At 49.8% G+C, this 15,393-nt stretch overlaps 1 protein-coding gene across 1 annotated transcript; it reads right to left on the reverse strand.

The window, feature by feature from the left end:
* Positions 1-9,691: 9,691 nt before the first annotated feature.
* On the reverse strand, positions 9,692-13,513 carry LOC129711292 (ubiquitin domain-containing protein TINCR-like). The gene is made up of 2 exons (XM_055658839.1): positions 13,085-13,513; positions 9,692-10,357 (listed from the first exon to the last, which is right to left on the reverse strand). Exons 1-2 carry the CDS (start codon positions 13,358-13,360, stop codon positions 10,352-10,354), a joined length of 282 nt encoding a protein of 93 aa, XP_055514814.1. The 5' UTR covers positions 13,361-13,513; the 3' UTR covers positions 9,692-10,351.
* Between the last annotated feature and the right edge of the window lie 1,880 nt (positions 13,514-15,393).

Genomic DNA, 15,393 nt, shown 5'->3' on the forward strand with positions numbered 1-15,393 from the left:
CTTTTACATAATAAATAATGGAAGGAAAAAAGTTCAGTAGAGTTAGACCCTGGTGAGATAGGCGTTTACAGTCCGAATGGCCTCTGATAAAAAACTCCTTCTCAACATCTCCGTTCTCACCGCATGGCAACGGATGCGTTTGCCTGACCGTAGCAGCTGGAACAGTCCGTTGCAGGGGTGGTAGGGGTCTCTCATGATATTGTTGGCTTTGGTGTTGCACCTCCTGATGTATAGTTCCTGCAGGGGGGCAAGCGAAGTTCCCATAGTGCGTTCGGCCGAACGTAATACTCTCTGCAGTGCCTTCTTGTGCTTGGCAGAGCAATTCCCAAACCAGATGGTAATTTTCCCGGACAAGATGCTTTCCACCGCCGCTGCGTAGAAGCACTGGAGGATCCTCGGAGACACTCTGAATTTCCTCAATTGCCTGAGGTGGTAAAGGCGCTGCCTTGCCTTACTCACGAGTGCTGAGGCGTGTGATGCCCATGTCATATCCTCAGAGATGTGGACTCCCAGATATTTAAAACAGTTCACCCTATCCACAGGATCCCCATTTATCCTCAATGGAGTGTACGTCCTCGGATGATGTGCCCTCCTAAAGTCCATGATCAGCTCCTTCGTTTTTTTGATGTTCAAGAGGAGGCTGTTATCCTGGCACCAGAGTGCTAGACCAGCCACCCCCTCCCTGTCAGGACTTTCATATGAAGAAAGACTGGATAGACTCGGCTTGTACTCGATATAATTTAGAAGAATGAGGGGGGATCTTATAGAAACTTACAAAATTCTTAATGGGTTGGACAGGCTAGATGCAGGAAGATTGTTCCCGATGTTGGGGAAGCCCTGGACAAGGGGTCACAGTTTAAGGATAAAGGGGAAATCTTTTAGGACTGAGATGAGAAAAACTTTTTCACACAGAGAGTGGTGAATCTCTGGAACTCTCTGCCACAGAAGGTAGTTGAGGCCAGTTCATTGGCTATATTTAAGAGGGAGTTAGATGTGGCCCTTGTGGCTAAAGGGATATTTGGGTATGGAGAGAAGGCAGGTACAGGATACTGAGTTGGATGATCCGCCATGATCATATTGAATGGCGGTGCAGGCTCAAAGGGCAGAATGGCCTACATTTGCACCTATTTTCTATGTTTCTATGTAACACCACAACTTTTAGACTTTCTTTCCTGCCTTAGGAACATAAAACAGAAGAGCTGGCCCACGATATCCATGCCGTACATGATACCAAGTTAAACTAATCTCATCTGCCTGTGCAGGATCCATACCCCTCCATTACCTGCATATTCCCATGCCTGCCTAACAGCCTCTTAAATGCCACTATCGTATCTCCCTCTGCCACCACTCCATGCATCCACTACCCTATGTGTAAAAAAAATTGGCCTGCACATCTCTTTTAAATTTTACCACCCTTACCTATAAAGCTAGTCTTTGACATTTGCACCTTGCGGGAAAAAAGCTTTGACCATCTACCCTATCTATGCCTCTCATAATGTTATATAATTTTATCAAGGTTTCCCTCAACCTCTGGCATTCCAGAGAAAAGAATACAAGTTTGTCCAACCCCTCCTTGTAGCTAATACCCTCAAACCCAGGCAGCATTCTGATAAATGTAGAAACAAAGAACTGCAGATGCTGGTTTATACCAAAGGCAGACACAATGTGCTGGAGTAACTCAGCAGATCAGGCAGCTTCTTTGTAGAAAAAGGATAGGCGATGTCTTGGGTTGGGAACCTTCTTCAGAGTCTCTAAAAGTCTGAAGAAGGGTCCCAACCCAAAACCACACCTACAGTATACTTTTTCTCCAGAGATGGTGCATGGCCCGTGGCGTTACTCCAGCACTCTGTGTCTATCTTTAGCATTTTGATAAACCTCCTCCACAGTCTCTCCAAAGCCTCCACATCCTTCCTCAAAATGGGCAACCAGAAATGAGCACAATCCTCCAAATGTGGAATAGCCAAAGTCCTACAGAGCTGCATCATGACTTCCTGACTCTTGTACTCAATGCCATGACCCATGAAGGGTGAGCAATTGACACAACTTCTTCACCACTATCTCCTTATGCTGCCATTCAAGGAGTTCTTGGACCCCAAGATCCCACTTTACATCAATGCTACAAGGCTTTGCCACCAACTGCTCCCTGACAGGAGTTACAGGTGTGTTGGTTTATTTGTAAAGTTCCAACTGGAATATTTATTCTTTCAAGAAAGGAATGTTTTTATCCTTCTCCAGTGTATCCGATGCTCAGGGAGCATTTTTCGATTCTTCAGAAAAAATATGCGGAGGGGCGCAGGGTTCCGTTAATAAATGGCAAACTTGTCAAGTCAAGTGGAATTGAGTTTATTGTCATATGCACAAGTACGCTACAGGTACAATGAAAATATTCCTTGCAGCAGCATCACAGGCACAGAGACTCAGACCACGCTCAATAAAATTAATTATACATAAAATAGCATAAATTACGCATGTTCGGCAAGGCAGTGAAAAGAAAAAGACAGCAAAATAAAACAAATCATTGGCGCAAAACACAATTAGGAAACATTTCCATGTTACTGAAAGAGGTGATTGGTAATGACCATTGTGAGGTAGGGTTAGCGATGTGCAGGTTGGCTCAAGAACCTGATCGTTGTAGAGAAGCAGCTGTTCCTGAACCTGATAGTGTGGAACTTCAGGCTTCTGTCCCTGCTGCCCAACAGTAGCCGTGAGAAGAAGGCACGGCCTGGAAGGTGAGGATCTTGATGATAGATGCTGCTTTCTTCAAAGAAAGATCAAAGGTTGTTTATTAGTCACATACACCAATTGGTGCAGTGAAATGTGTATTGCCAATGTGTGTATTGTATTGTATTGTAAATGTGTATTGCCAATGCAGCACATAAAAAAAGAAAACAACATAACAATAATAAAGAAATTTAACATAGAAAACATCCCCCACTATGGTTCCCATTATGAGGGAAGGCACAAAGTCCAGTCCCCATCCCCATGTCCACCCATAGTCGGGTCTATTGAGGCCTCTGCAGTCGCCTTTACGGAGGCCCGATGTTCCAGGCCGTTCTCGCTGGATGATGGTACTCCGGCAGCGGGAGAATCTTCTCAGCGGCTTGGGAAACCTGGAACAGCCGCTTCCTTACCGGAGACCGCGGCTTCCGAAGCCAACAGGCCGCGCTGGATGGAGCTCCACCACTGACGATCTCGGCAAGAGATCCCAGGCTCCCGATGTTAAAGTTCACCGCCGCCGCTGGCCACTCGACAGTCCCACAGTTCCGCGATGTTTCATCGCCGGTCCCAGCATACCGAGCCTCAGCGCGGCGACCCGGGCAAGGCATCACCCGTTCCGCTCCGCGATAGCGCTCCAGCGCTGCGCCGACGCAGAAGCCGAGGTTCTGGAAACGCTGCTCCAGGCCCGCTGGTAGGCCACGAGGACGGGTCGAAGGTGTAGCCCGGAGAAAAGCCACCTCTCTTCAACCAGGTAGGGACCCTGAAAAGCAGTCCCACCCCCCCCCCACCCCCCACATAAAAAAAGACTAGAACTCAACTAACTAAAAAATTTTTTAAACAGGAAAAAAACGGACAGCTGCAGGCTGGGCAGCCATACCCGTACAGGACGGCGCCGCCTAGCCTTGAGGCTGAGCCTGATACCTTTGATGCAGGGGAAGGCTGTGCCCGTGATGGAGCGGGCACAGCCACCACTCTCTGCAGCCTCTTGCATTCCTGTGCATTTGAATTGCTGTACCAGGCCACGATGCAACCAGTCAGGATACTTTGTACAGTGCATCTGCAGAAGTTTGATAATCCGGTGACTTGACAAATCTTGTTACACCTCCAAGAAAGAAAGGGGGGGGGGATGGGAGGAGGGTGTTCAGGTTTTTTGGGTTACGGCCCGTGTTCCGTAGGTTGCCGAACCCTGTCCTAGATGTTTGGCCTCATTGAGGCGCTCCCCATGTTTTACAACCGATTCACCTGGTTAGTTTTATCTCCGGCTGCTTCATGTTGTCAGCGGCTGCACATCCAACCAAGAAAGAAGAGAGGAGAAGAGATGAGACGTCACTCACAGCCGCCAACTGACGCGCTTCCACAGACCGCACAGATCGTTGTGACATGGCGCAAAACGACAAACTGTGCAGGGACTGAAGACAGCGTGAGAATTCTGTCATCAGCGTGAGAATTGGCTGAAATGCGTGACTCTCACGCTCAAAGCGCTCAAAGCTCAAAGCGTGAGAGTTGGCAGCCCTGTCTAAGGCCAGGATGTGACAACAGACGCACAGGGAGACACATACACAAAGGAAGACACACACACACACACACAGGACACAGACACACACACAGACAGGGAGACACACACACACACACACACACACGGGGACAGACACACACACGCACACACACACACACACACATACACACAGGGAGACACACACACACACACAGGGAGACACACACACACATGGGGAGACACACACACACAGGGATACACACACACAGGGAGACACAGACACACACACACACACACACACAGGCACACACACACACACACACACACACAGACAGACACAGGGAGACACAGACACACACACACACAGGGAGACACACACACACAGGGAGACACACACAGGGAGACACGCACACAGGGAGACACACACAGGGAGACACACACACACACCAGGGCTGCCAACATTGGGTGAGAGTTGGGAGTGAGAAATTGCGAGAGACCAAGCCCAAGGGAGCGTAGCGACCGTGGGGGGGGGGGGGGGGGGGGGAAGAGGGTACAAGGTGCTCCACGCCCGCTGGTAGGCCACGAGGACGGGTCGACGGGGCAGCCCGGAGAAAAAGCTGCCTCACCGACCAGGTAGGGACCTAGAAATATTGTTCCCCCCTAACCCCCACATTAAAAAGTCTATCTCACCCACAAACAAAGCACAGGACTCAATAAAACTACAAAAAAAAAGTGAATTAAATGGACGGCTGCTGGTTAGCAGCCGTTCCCCAAGATGGCTCCTCCATCTTTTAAACTTTCCCTCTGACCTAAAAGCTATGCCCTCCAGTCTTTGACATTTGCCCCCTGGGAATATAGATCTGACTGTCCACCCCTGCCTCCTTTAAACTTTGCACCCCCATCCCCCTCCCCCCCCCCCCCCCCCCCCCCCCCCCACCCCCCCCAGGGAAGGCACAATCCCCCCTCCCCCCCTCCCCCCTCAGCTTAAAGCCATGTTCTCCAGTGTTTGATATTTGCATCCTGGATCTCCCAAGTATGGCACTAGTGTGGGAAGAAATCGGGTCTAAGACACCTTGTAGAAGGATGTCATAGATATCCATGATCATATTGAATGGCGTTGCAGGCTCGAAGGGCCGAATGGCCTACTCCTGCACCTAATTTCTATGTTTCTATATATAGAAACATAGAAAATAGGTGCAGGAGGAGGTCATTCGGCCCTTCGAGCCAGCACCGCCATTCATTGTGATCATTCTTGGCTGATCGTCCCCAATCAATAACCCGTGCCTGCCTTCTCCCCATATCCCTTGATTCCACTAGCCCCTAGAGCTCTATCTAATTCTCTCTTAAATCCATCCAGTGATTTGGCCTCCACTGCCCTCTGTGGCAGGGAATGCCACAAATTCACAACCCTCTGGGTGAAAACGTTTTTTCGCGACTTAGTCTTAAATGGCCTCCCCTTTATTCTAAGTCTGTGGCCCCTGATTCTGGAACTGTTGCTGTCCGCTCTCGTACAACAGGTCCCAAGTTTTTGTCAAAAGGACTAGGTTACAGAGTTAATTCCTTAGCCTGTCACCATCCAAACAGTTAGACCCAGAGCAGTAGGAACTGCCCACATTCAGGTGTTTACCCAAAGCCGCATTCTCGGCGAAAACAAAGAATCCTATCCTTTTGTAATATCTGGTAAATCACAGCCTAGAGATGGGATGCCCCTGACAGTGCAGTTTGTGCCCAAGGCGATGAGAAACCTCGCCCAACTGGCTCTCCCACAACTGCAAGAGGAAGAGGTCTGAGCCAGTTCCCCTCATTAACATCACAACAGGATTCACATTCCGAAAAACAGGTGAAATCCCGGTAATGCTCACCTTTCACACGCTCAGTCTACCCCACGGTAGAGCTGTCAGTCACTCTTACACCATAGTACGTGGCCATTCATCCCATCGGATCACTCAATAGACAATAGGTGCAGGAGTAGGCCATTCGGCCCTTCGAGCCAGCACCGCCATTCAATGTGATCACGGCTGATCATCCCCAATCAGTACCCCGTTCCTGGCCTTTTAAAGGAGCATTCATTTAACTTGTCACTCGTCCTTCCTCCACCTCATCATTCCCCTCCTCCTCCTCTTCTCTCCTCCTCACATTCCTTCCCACCTACCTTTTCATTTCACTGTCTACGCGCTTACCCTTTCACCATCTTTTCTGTTCTTTCTCTTCTCCTATCCCTGCCCTCCCTTCATTCACTGATCCTCTCTTTCTCTTCATCGTCCTCACTTCTTCTTTCCCTCTCTTCTCCAACCTTCTACATTCATACTCCCACATTTGTCCTCCCTCCCAAAGTTACCTTCCTCCACAATGCCCCATCCTCACACCATCTTCTGCACCTCCCTCTTTCCTCTCTCCTGCCCAGGTCTCCCCTTCCTCCATTCCTTCACCGCTCATTTCTTTGCACCTCTGTAACATTTGACATGTTATATGCAACTTTGCTGAGCTTCTTGATGCCTGTAACCCCGTGGTCAGCAGCTGTATCAATGTTTGTGTCATTGACATTAATTTCAATGTTAAAACCGCAGCATTTTCTATTCTTCCCCCAGCGCTGTGCTCCTAAGAATACTCATCGACTTCATCCCTGTTCAATCCTCAGTTTAATGTTACCTGCTCACTGGCTTCAGTCTTACCCACTGATGCCAGGTGTCCATCGTTCTGCAGTTGAAGTACTTCACTGCTCTCGGCTGGTATGTTTGCCTTACATGATCACTAGTCATTCCTGGCTGATTTTTCCTCCTTTTTAACATAGAACAGTACAGGCACAGACTCAACAGGTCAGCCCACATCTCTGGAGAACATGGATAGGTGACTTTTCAGTTCGGGACCCTTCTTCAGACTATTTGTATTGGGGAGGAGGGGGGAAGAAAGCTGGAAGAGAGGAGGCTGGACATAGCATGGCAGGGGATTGGTGAACACAAGTAAGGGAGGTTTCAATAGGCGGATGGTTGGACAGAAAAGGCCTGGGATGAAAAAACAAAAGGTGTGAGACAAAAACTTTAGTTTTTAAGAGGGAATTGGATTTAGCTGTTAGGGCTAAAGGAATCACGGGATATGGGGAAATAGCAGGAACGGGGTACTGATTTTAGATGATCAGCCATGATCATATTGAAAGGCGGTGCTGGCTCGAAGGACCAAATGGCCTACTCCTCCACCTATTTTTCTATGTTCTATGTTTCTAAAAGAATTCAAAAGGATTGAAGAGTTGTGAGTCTGAAGAAGGGTCCCGACCCGAAACGTCACCTATCGATGTTCTCCAGAGATGCTGCCTGACCCGCTGAGTTACTCCAGCACTTTGTGTGTCTTTTTTTTGTAAGCCAGAATCTGCAGTTCTTTGTTTCTACATGGACCAATACAGCACAGGAAGAAGCCCTTTGGCCCACAATGTCCATGCCGAACATAATGCCAAAGTAATTATGTGAGGCATGCACATAATCCAAACTTGCCCACTTTGATCAAGCTTTAGTTCCTCATACTGCTGTTATTTCCTCACAGATGCCATCAAAACCGGCCTTAGGCATGGTACAGGTACTTCAGCATTTTTAGACGGCATCTCATCTTGGGGTGTTCCGTAGTTTAGACTGAACTTGTAAACAAACCTCCACTGCAGCACACGTTTCCAGAAGGTTCTGAGGTCAAGCCGCACACAATCGACTCTGACACCAGCGACTTCACTCTTATTGATGTTCTAAGTGAAGGAAGTAACGGGACTGTGCGCAAACTCAGTGTGGCTTTGTGGCGGGGAAATGCGAGATTTAGCAGGATGCAGCAAGCAGGGTTAACGAAGGGGACCCAGCAGATGAAGTATATCTAGATATCTGGAAGGCATTCACCACGTGAAGGGATGTGAAGACCACTTTAACGTTTGTGAAGCTAAGCACAGCAGAGGTGAAATCAATAGAGCATGGATTTTCCTTAAACAGACACAAAGTGCTGGAGTAACACAGCAGGTCAGGCAGCAACTCTGGAGAATGTGGATAGGTGACGTTTCGGGTGGGGATTCTTCTTCAGACTCCTAGTCTTAGTCTGAAGATGGATCCCGATCTGAAATGTCACCTGGAAAATGACTTGGTATTCCTACTCAAAGTGAAACACTAAAATAAACTGAACTGAACTAAACTACTTGTCCGCCTGTCATGCTCAATCCAGAGTAGAAATAAGGAACTGCAGATGCATATTTTACAACAAAAAAAGGACACAAAGTGCTGGAGTAAGTCAGCGGGTCAGGCAGCATCTTTGGAGAACATGGATAGATGACGTTTCGTGCAGCTCCCAAGTGAGTGTCGTGGCGTTTTTAACGGCGGACTGGTCGCCTTCTGAGCGCAAATATCATCAAATCAATCAAAACACAAGATGAAACTTTCAGTGCACACACTTTAATGAATGTCATTTCAGCCGCATTAGTTAGCATCAGTACAACAGCACAAATACTGATAGTGGCTTCTCCGCCCTGGTTTCCTAGTATCCAACAACGCTGGGCCTCCCGGCAGCTGCTCAGAGGGTCCTGACCATTGACGAAGGGAGCCTCGACTACATCTCAAGGTGTCGGGCGAGTGAGGACTGAGGGTTGGAATGGTGGGGGGAGGTGAGGGGGATGGGGCCCATTTCCGCAGGACACTGTCTGAGGGGGGGTGGGGAGTGGGCGAGCATCCTTTTCATGCTGTTCCATCCACCCACCTGAACCCACACTCAGGATCCTGTCTGAGCCCACACACACACACCCATTGTAGCCGGGTAATACCCAACGGGCTCCTCACCAGCTGCATTCACCCACTGTGGATGACTGGCCCATCTCTTCTCATCCCAGCCGTCCCGTCACCCACACCACCTCCCCCTGCCCGTTCCCTTACCCCCTCACTAGCACTCCCTCGACTCCTGCTCCCTCAGCCTTCCGTCACCCTCTCACCCCTCCATCAACGCTTTCCCCTCACCACCATCCCCAGTGTGGCAGGAAAATCCAAGATTTACGAGGGTGGTTGAAGGGGAACCAGTAGAACAGATTACAACGGGTATCTGAGGGAGACCTTTATCACCTAGAGTGGTGAGTACCTGGAACACACTGGCAGAGAGAGAGAGTAGCAGAGGCACAGTCACTGACCATTTCAGAAGTCTCGAGCCAAATACTTAAACCAACCAGGTGGACAACACCGTAAACCAAGTGGATGAGTGCCCACTGGTCAGTGTGGATGTGCTGGGCTGAATGGCCTGTCTCCATGCTGTATAACTCTGACGGTGATGTATCAGTCATTGGCTCCTCCCCGAGTTCCTCTGCTGGGAAATTCAGGACCTATTGAGGAAGCTGTGGGAGTTGTCGGTCTGACCAGGATAACGGACCACCATCGTCCTGGATGATCTCCTGTTGATCGGTGGGTTGTACCGACCCCCCCCCCCCCCCCCCCCCCCCCCCCCCCCCCCCCCCTCCCCAGCCCCAGCCCCGCAGACAGTGTGTGGTGGAGCATCCTTGCTGGGCTCTCTCGTTGTCTCTGATTGTGGATCCTCTGGAGATGGAGCAGGGGTTGGACACAAAATGCTGGAGTAACTCAGCGGGACAGGCAGCGTCTCTGGAGAGAAGGAATGGGTGACATGTCGGGTCGAGACCTTTCATCAGCCTGAAGAAGGGTCTCGATCCGAAACGTCACCCATTCATTCCTTCTCTCCAGAGACGTTGCCTGTCCCGCTGAGTTACTCCAGCATTTTGTCTCTAACTTCACTTTAAACCAGCCTTGCTGGGGTCTCTCGTTGTCCTCTGCGTGTGAGGTTGGGAGGGAGCTGGTGAGCAGAGACAGGGCGTGGCCGGTTCAATCCCCGCTCCCCGATGTCGTCGCTCAACGCTGCTTCAGCGGCTTCTGGCGAGACCGGGTCAGAGACTCGTGACCTCTCAGCGAGCGCTAGAACAGGGTCTGGCAAGTTGCCGCCCGCAAGTCCTCCACTGCTCGGGTCACCGGGCGATGGTCCACGGCGAACTCAAGATCACCTCGTCTCCACCGCTGGCCCTGGAGAAGCTTCACCGGGTGGCAGTCCCACCTTCCGTTCACAAATACTCCTCCGTGTATGAGGCGATCCATCCCCACCAGCGGCTCCGGCCTTGCAGCCCCCTCCTCACGTCTGTGGAACAAGCAGGTTGTTCTGTTACAGGGAGGTTTCAGCAGATACTCACCCCCCTCACCTTCACCCTTCGGCCTGTCCCATCACCTCTCCCCACCACTCACCGCAACCATCAACTCCTCCCCCTCCTCATCACTCACCTCACCCCCACCATTCACCATTTGAATCGCCCCCTCATCTGTCCCCTCGCCCCCGCCTCCATCATTCACCCTCCCCATCGCCACCTCATCCTCCCATCCCCATTACTCTCTCACCCTCACTCTTTAACCTCTCCCATCACCCCCTCACTGTCTCGGTCACTCACCCCTCCTTCTCACCTTGCCCATCAACACCGCACACTCACCCCTCTGTCCTCCCATCACCCTCTCACCCCTTCCCCTATAGTCCCCTCCATCACACCCACCTCACCAACACTTTGCTCCTCACTCGCCGCTCACTCACTACTCCTCATCCCTTCCCCTCCATTAACTCCCACTTCCATGTCCATACCTCCCTACTGTCCACCCGGCCCCCTTTTTAATGCCCCTGTCCCACTTAGGAAACCTGAACGGAAACCTCTGGAGACTTTGCGCCCCACCCAAGGTTTCCGTGCGGTTCCCGGAGGTTTTTGTCAGTCTCCCTACCTGCAACCTCCGGCAACCACCTGCAACCTCCGGGAACTGCACGGAAACCTTGGGTGGGGCGCAAAGTCTCCAGAGGTTTCCGTTCAGGTTTCCTAAGTGGGACAGGGGCATAACTAACCTCTCCAGTCCCTGTCACTACTCCGGCTTTCTCTTCCCCCACCAGACTTCCCCAGCTAATCCAAACCTCCTCATCCGCATCCACCTATCACTCTACCCCCTCTATCCTCTCCTCACCTCGGTTTACTGGCCGTCTCCCCCCTACTATTTCAGCCCAGATGAAGGGTCCTGACCTGAAATGTTAACCGTCCATTTTCCCTCCACAGATGCTGCCTGACCAGCACTTTTGTTACTCTATTTCTCTATTTCTCCTCAAATTCCCTCAACCACCCTCCCAACCCACTCGCATCCCAGGAACCAGGCCAGTGCATCCTCACTGAAATCGCTCCAAGGAAGCTATATCCCTTCCAACTAAGTACTAAGTAGTACTACTAAGTATCCCTTCCCACTAAGTAACAAAACTCTAATGATGCACAGTATCACAGGGATAGTCCCTGTAAGGCCCAATGACGTTGCACATCTTGTACCGAAAACCTGTGTAACAAAGGCCCACACCCAGCTTGACTCCCTAAATGCTTGGAAAGATGACTCAAAATGCTGGAGTAACTCAGCAGGGTCGGGCAGCATTTCTGGAGAAAATGGATAGGTGACGTCTGGGCTTGGAAGGTAGGCTAACATTTTTATTCAGAGCAAAGCAGAGTGCTGAAAGGACTCCTCACCGTCAACTCCCACTTCCCACAGGGTGGTGGGTAGATGGAACAAGCTGCCAGAGGAAGTAGTTGAGGCAGGGACTATCCCAACATTTAAGAAGCAGTTAGACAGGTACATGGATAGAGGACAAGTTTGGAGCGATATGGACCAAATGCTGGTAGGTGGGACCAGTGAAGCTGGGACATGTTGGTCAATGTGGGCAAGTTGGGTCAAAGGGCCTGCTTCCACACTGTATCACTCTATGACTCTAATTCAGCAAGCCGGGCAACATCTGTGGAGGAAATGGACCATTTCAGGTCGGGACCCTTCCCTGACCCTAAACGTTACCTATCTATTCCTTCTACAGATGCTACCCCTTGCCGTGCTGCCATCCAGCTACACGAGAGGCAACCTGCAGCGGCCATTTAACCCACCAACCCACATGTCTTTGGGCCGTGGGAGGAAACCAGAGCACCCAGAGAAAACCCACGTGGTCACAGTGAGAATGTGCAAACTCCCCATAAATGGCACCAGAGGTCAGGGTTGGTTCTAGGTCTCTGCAGCAGTGAGGCAGCAATGCTTCCGACTGCCACGTTCTTCAGACTCGACCCGAAAGGTCACCTATTAATTTTCTCCAGAGATGCTGCATGACCCGTTGACTTACTCCATTACTTTGTGTCCTTTTGTGTATTAATCAGCAACTACAGTTCCTTGCTTCTGCCACACATTGAGTACTGTTTTTACACATACACTGGGCTCTTCAGTTCCTCCCCAGACCCTTAGATCTCCACAATTTCTGTTTTCCTGCTCTCCGTCTTAAGTGCTAACCTTTTACTTTTAAGCAGTGACCCTCGTTTTAGATTCTTCACATTTGCCCTGTGAAAATCCCTCTGTAACTCAGTCCTGCATTAACCTGGGCTGGTACAAGCTGGGCCAGTACAAGCCAGGCCAGTACAGTGGGCTCCGAGGCTGTTGGAAGCAGCTCTATATTTGCTGCCTCCTTACTGCAATAGAGGATCAGGGTAAGGGTGAGGTGAGGATGGGGGTGGGAGGATGGTGAGAGTGCGGGTCGGAGGGAGGGTGAGTGTGGGAGTAAGGATTGAAGTGAGGGAGAGAATGATAGTAAGGGTGAGGATGAGGGTGAGTGAGGGTGCAGATGCCCTCAATATTCATCAGGACTCCCGATGCTCCCATTACACACAGGGACAGAAATAACCCATTCAGCCCATCGAGCTTACTCCGTTATTCAATCACGGCTGAACAATCTTTCTTCCTCAACCCCGTTCTCCTGCCTTCTCCCGGAACCTTTGATGCTGCCGACGGATGCATCACCTTAGTGGGGACGAGGCGGACTCACCCTGGATGGTTTTGGGTGACTGTCCTTCACCAACAGGAGAACTGCCCCCGAGGTGATGCGATTCCCTTCCAGCGTCTCGTTCTCTCCCAGCTTCCGACCTTTGTAAGTGAAGTCCATCTTCCAGGAGGTGATTCCCTGCTTCACCAGGTGAAGACGGATCTGCTTCATCGTGTCGTTTGGCTTCACCTTGACCAAGACCAGCTCCTGACCATCCGGGTGCAACACCCCGACCTCTGTCTTGGCCCAGTGAGGGAACAGCTTCAGCACTGTGTGCATTCCAGCCCTGTATTGCTCAACCCAGCCACAGCCTCGTCGATGCAGGTGTCCGTCCTGGCCAGAGGTACAATGTGTGGCTCTGTTCTGCTGCAGCGATGTCGACCGAGAGGGTTGATTGTTTCACTGTGACAAATGAGCACCCTCCCTCCCCCCTCGAATGACGCATCGCAACCCGGACCTGGCTGGGAACTGGTTCTGCAGCATTCTCCAGCACTCACTCCGCACCCACGCCCCTGTGCATTAAACAAGTCAAGTCAAGTCAAGTTTATTCGTCTCATACACATACGAGATGTGCAGTGAAATGAAAAGTGGCAATGCTCGCAGACTTTGTGCAAAAAGACAAACAAACAACTAACCAAACTACAAACAGAATGTAACAGAATCACATACAAAGTTCGCACCAACTACAAGTATAAGGTGCAACAGGACTGACAAGAAATGGTTTCAGGACCTGGTAGGGGGGGATGAAAAATACGAAGTTGGTATATCCATTCCAGCTGTTTTCTTAACATAGCTTTTGTTTCATTTTCTCTTTTTTTCTTTTCTACGGCCTATTTCTTAACTTTTTTCTCTAACTCTTCGCGTTATGGGTCTTTTTACTTGATCACTTTTTCACACACTCACGATTCTAGCTCACTTTCTTTACCTTTTTCTCTTTTTAAAGCTTAAAAAATGAAAAGTGGTACAAGAAATGTATTGTTATATTTGGCTTGTATTATTGTAATGTACTTTACTTCTAATAAATAAAATTTAAAAAAAAATTTAAAAAAAGCTCACACCAGCAGCCACCTGACTGAGTACAGCCCAGGAGAGTGATGGCTGCAGTCTGGGACAACCCACGGTTGAGCAGATTCTGTAGACGACAACAAAACTCTGTAAGAAGGAACTGCAGACGCTGGTTTGTACCAGCGACAGACACAAGATGCTGGAGTAACTCAGTGGGTCAGGCGGGCAGCATCTCTGGTGAAAAGGAATGGGTGACGTTTCGGGTCCAAAACACCACTTCAGACTGAAGGATAGAGGCCAGAACATAATAGGATCTAGGGCCAGCAACAGATGACCTCAGGAAGGGTGGAAGGTGTGTCTGCCCAAACCTTGCACAAAACTCAGAGACCACCACAACAACCCTATCGGAAACTTGGATAGCACCATGACAACCCTATGGCAACTGTGATAGCATCATGATAACCCACAACAGCTGGGATAATACAATAACTCCATGGCAACTCGGAAAGCACCACAACTGCCCCACAGCAACCAGGGCAAGAAACACAACACCACCTTAAATGGTCTGACTAAAGGAGGAATTCAAGAGGAGTCATAGAGTGATACAGTATGGAAACAGGCCCTTTGGCCATGCTTGACAAGCCAACCAACATGCCCCATTCACACTAGTCCCACCTAGCTACATTTGGCCCTTATCCTTCTAAACCTATCATATCCATGTACCTGTCCAAATGTTTTTTAATGTTATGATCGAACCTGCCTCAACTATCCACTTTGATGGCAAAAACAGGAATGCAGACTATTATCTAAATGGTGGCCGATTAGGAAAAGGGGAGATGCAACGAGACCTGGGTGTCATGGTACACCAGTCATTGAAAGTAGGCATGCCGGTGCAGCAGGCAGTGAAGAAAGCGAATGGTATGTTAGCTTTCATAGCAAAAGGATTTGAGTACAGAGAAGGTTCATCAGACTGATTCCTGGGATGTCAGGACTTTCTTATGAAGAAAGACTGGATAGATTTGGCTTATACTCGCTAGAATTTAGGAGATTGAGGGGGGATCTTATAGAAACTTACAAAATTCTTAAGGGGTTGGACAGGCTAGATGCAGGAAGATTGTTCCCGATGTTGGGGAAGTCCAAGACAAGGGGTCACAGCTTAAGGATAAGGGGGAAACCCTTTAAGATCGAGATGAGAAAAACATTTTTCACAGAGTGGTGAATCTCTGGAACTCTCTGCCATAGACAGTAGTTGAGGCCAGTTCATTGGCTATATTTAAGAGGGAGTTAGATGTGGCCCTTGTGGCTAA

Source organism: Leucoraja erinacea, chromosome 29 (genome assembly GCF_028641065.1).
Source record: "Leucoraja erinacea ecotype New England chromosome 29, Leri_hhj_1, whole genome shotgun sequence".
NCBI lineage: Eukaryota > Metazoa > Chordata > Chondrichthyes > Rajiformes > Rajidae > Leucoraja > Leucoraja erinaceus.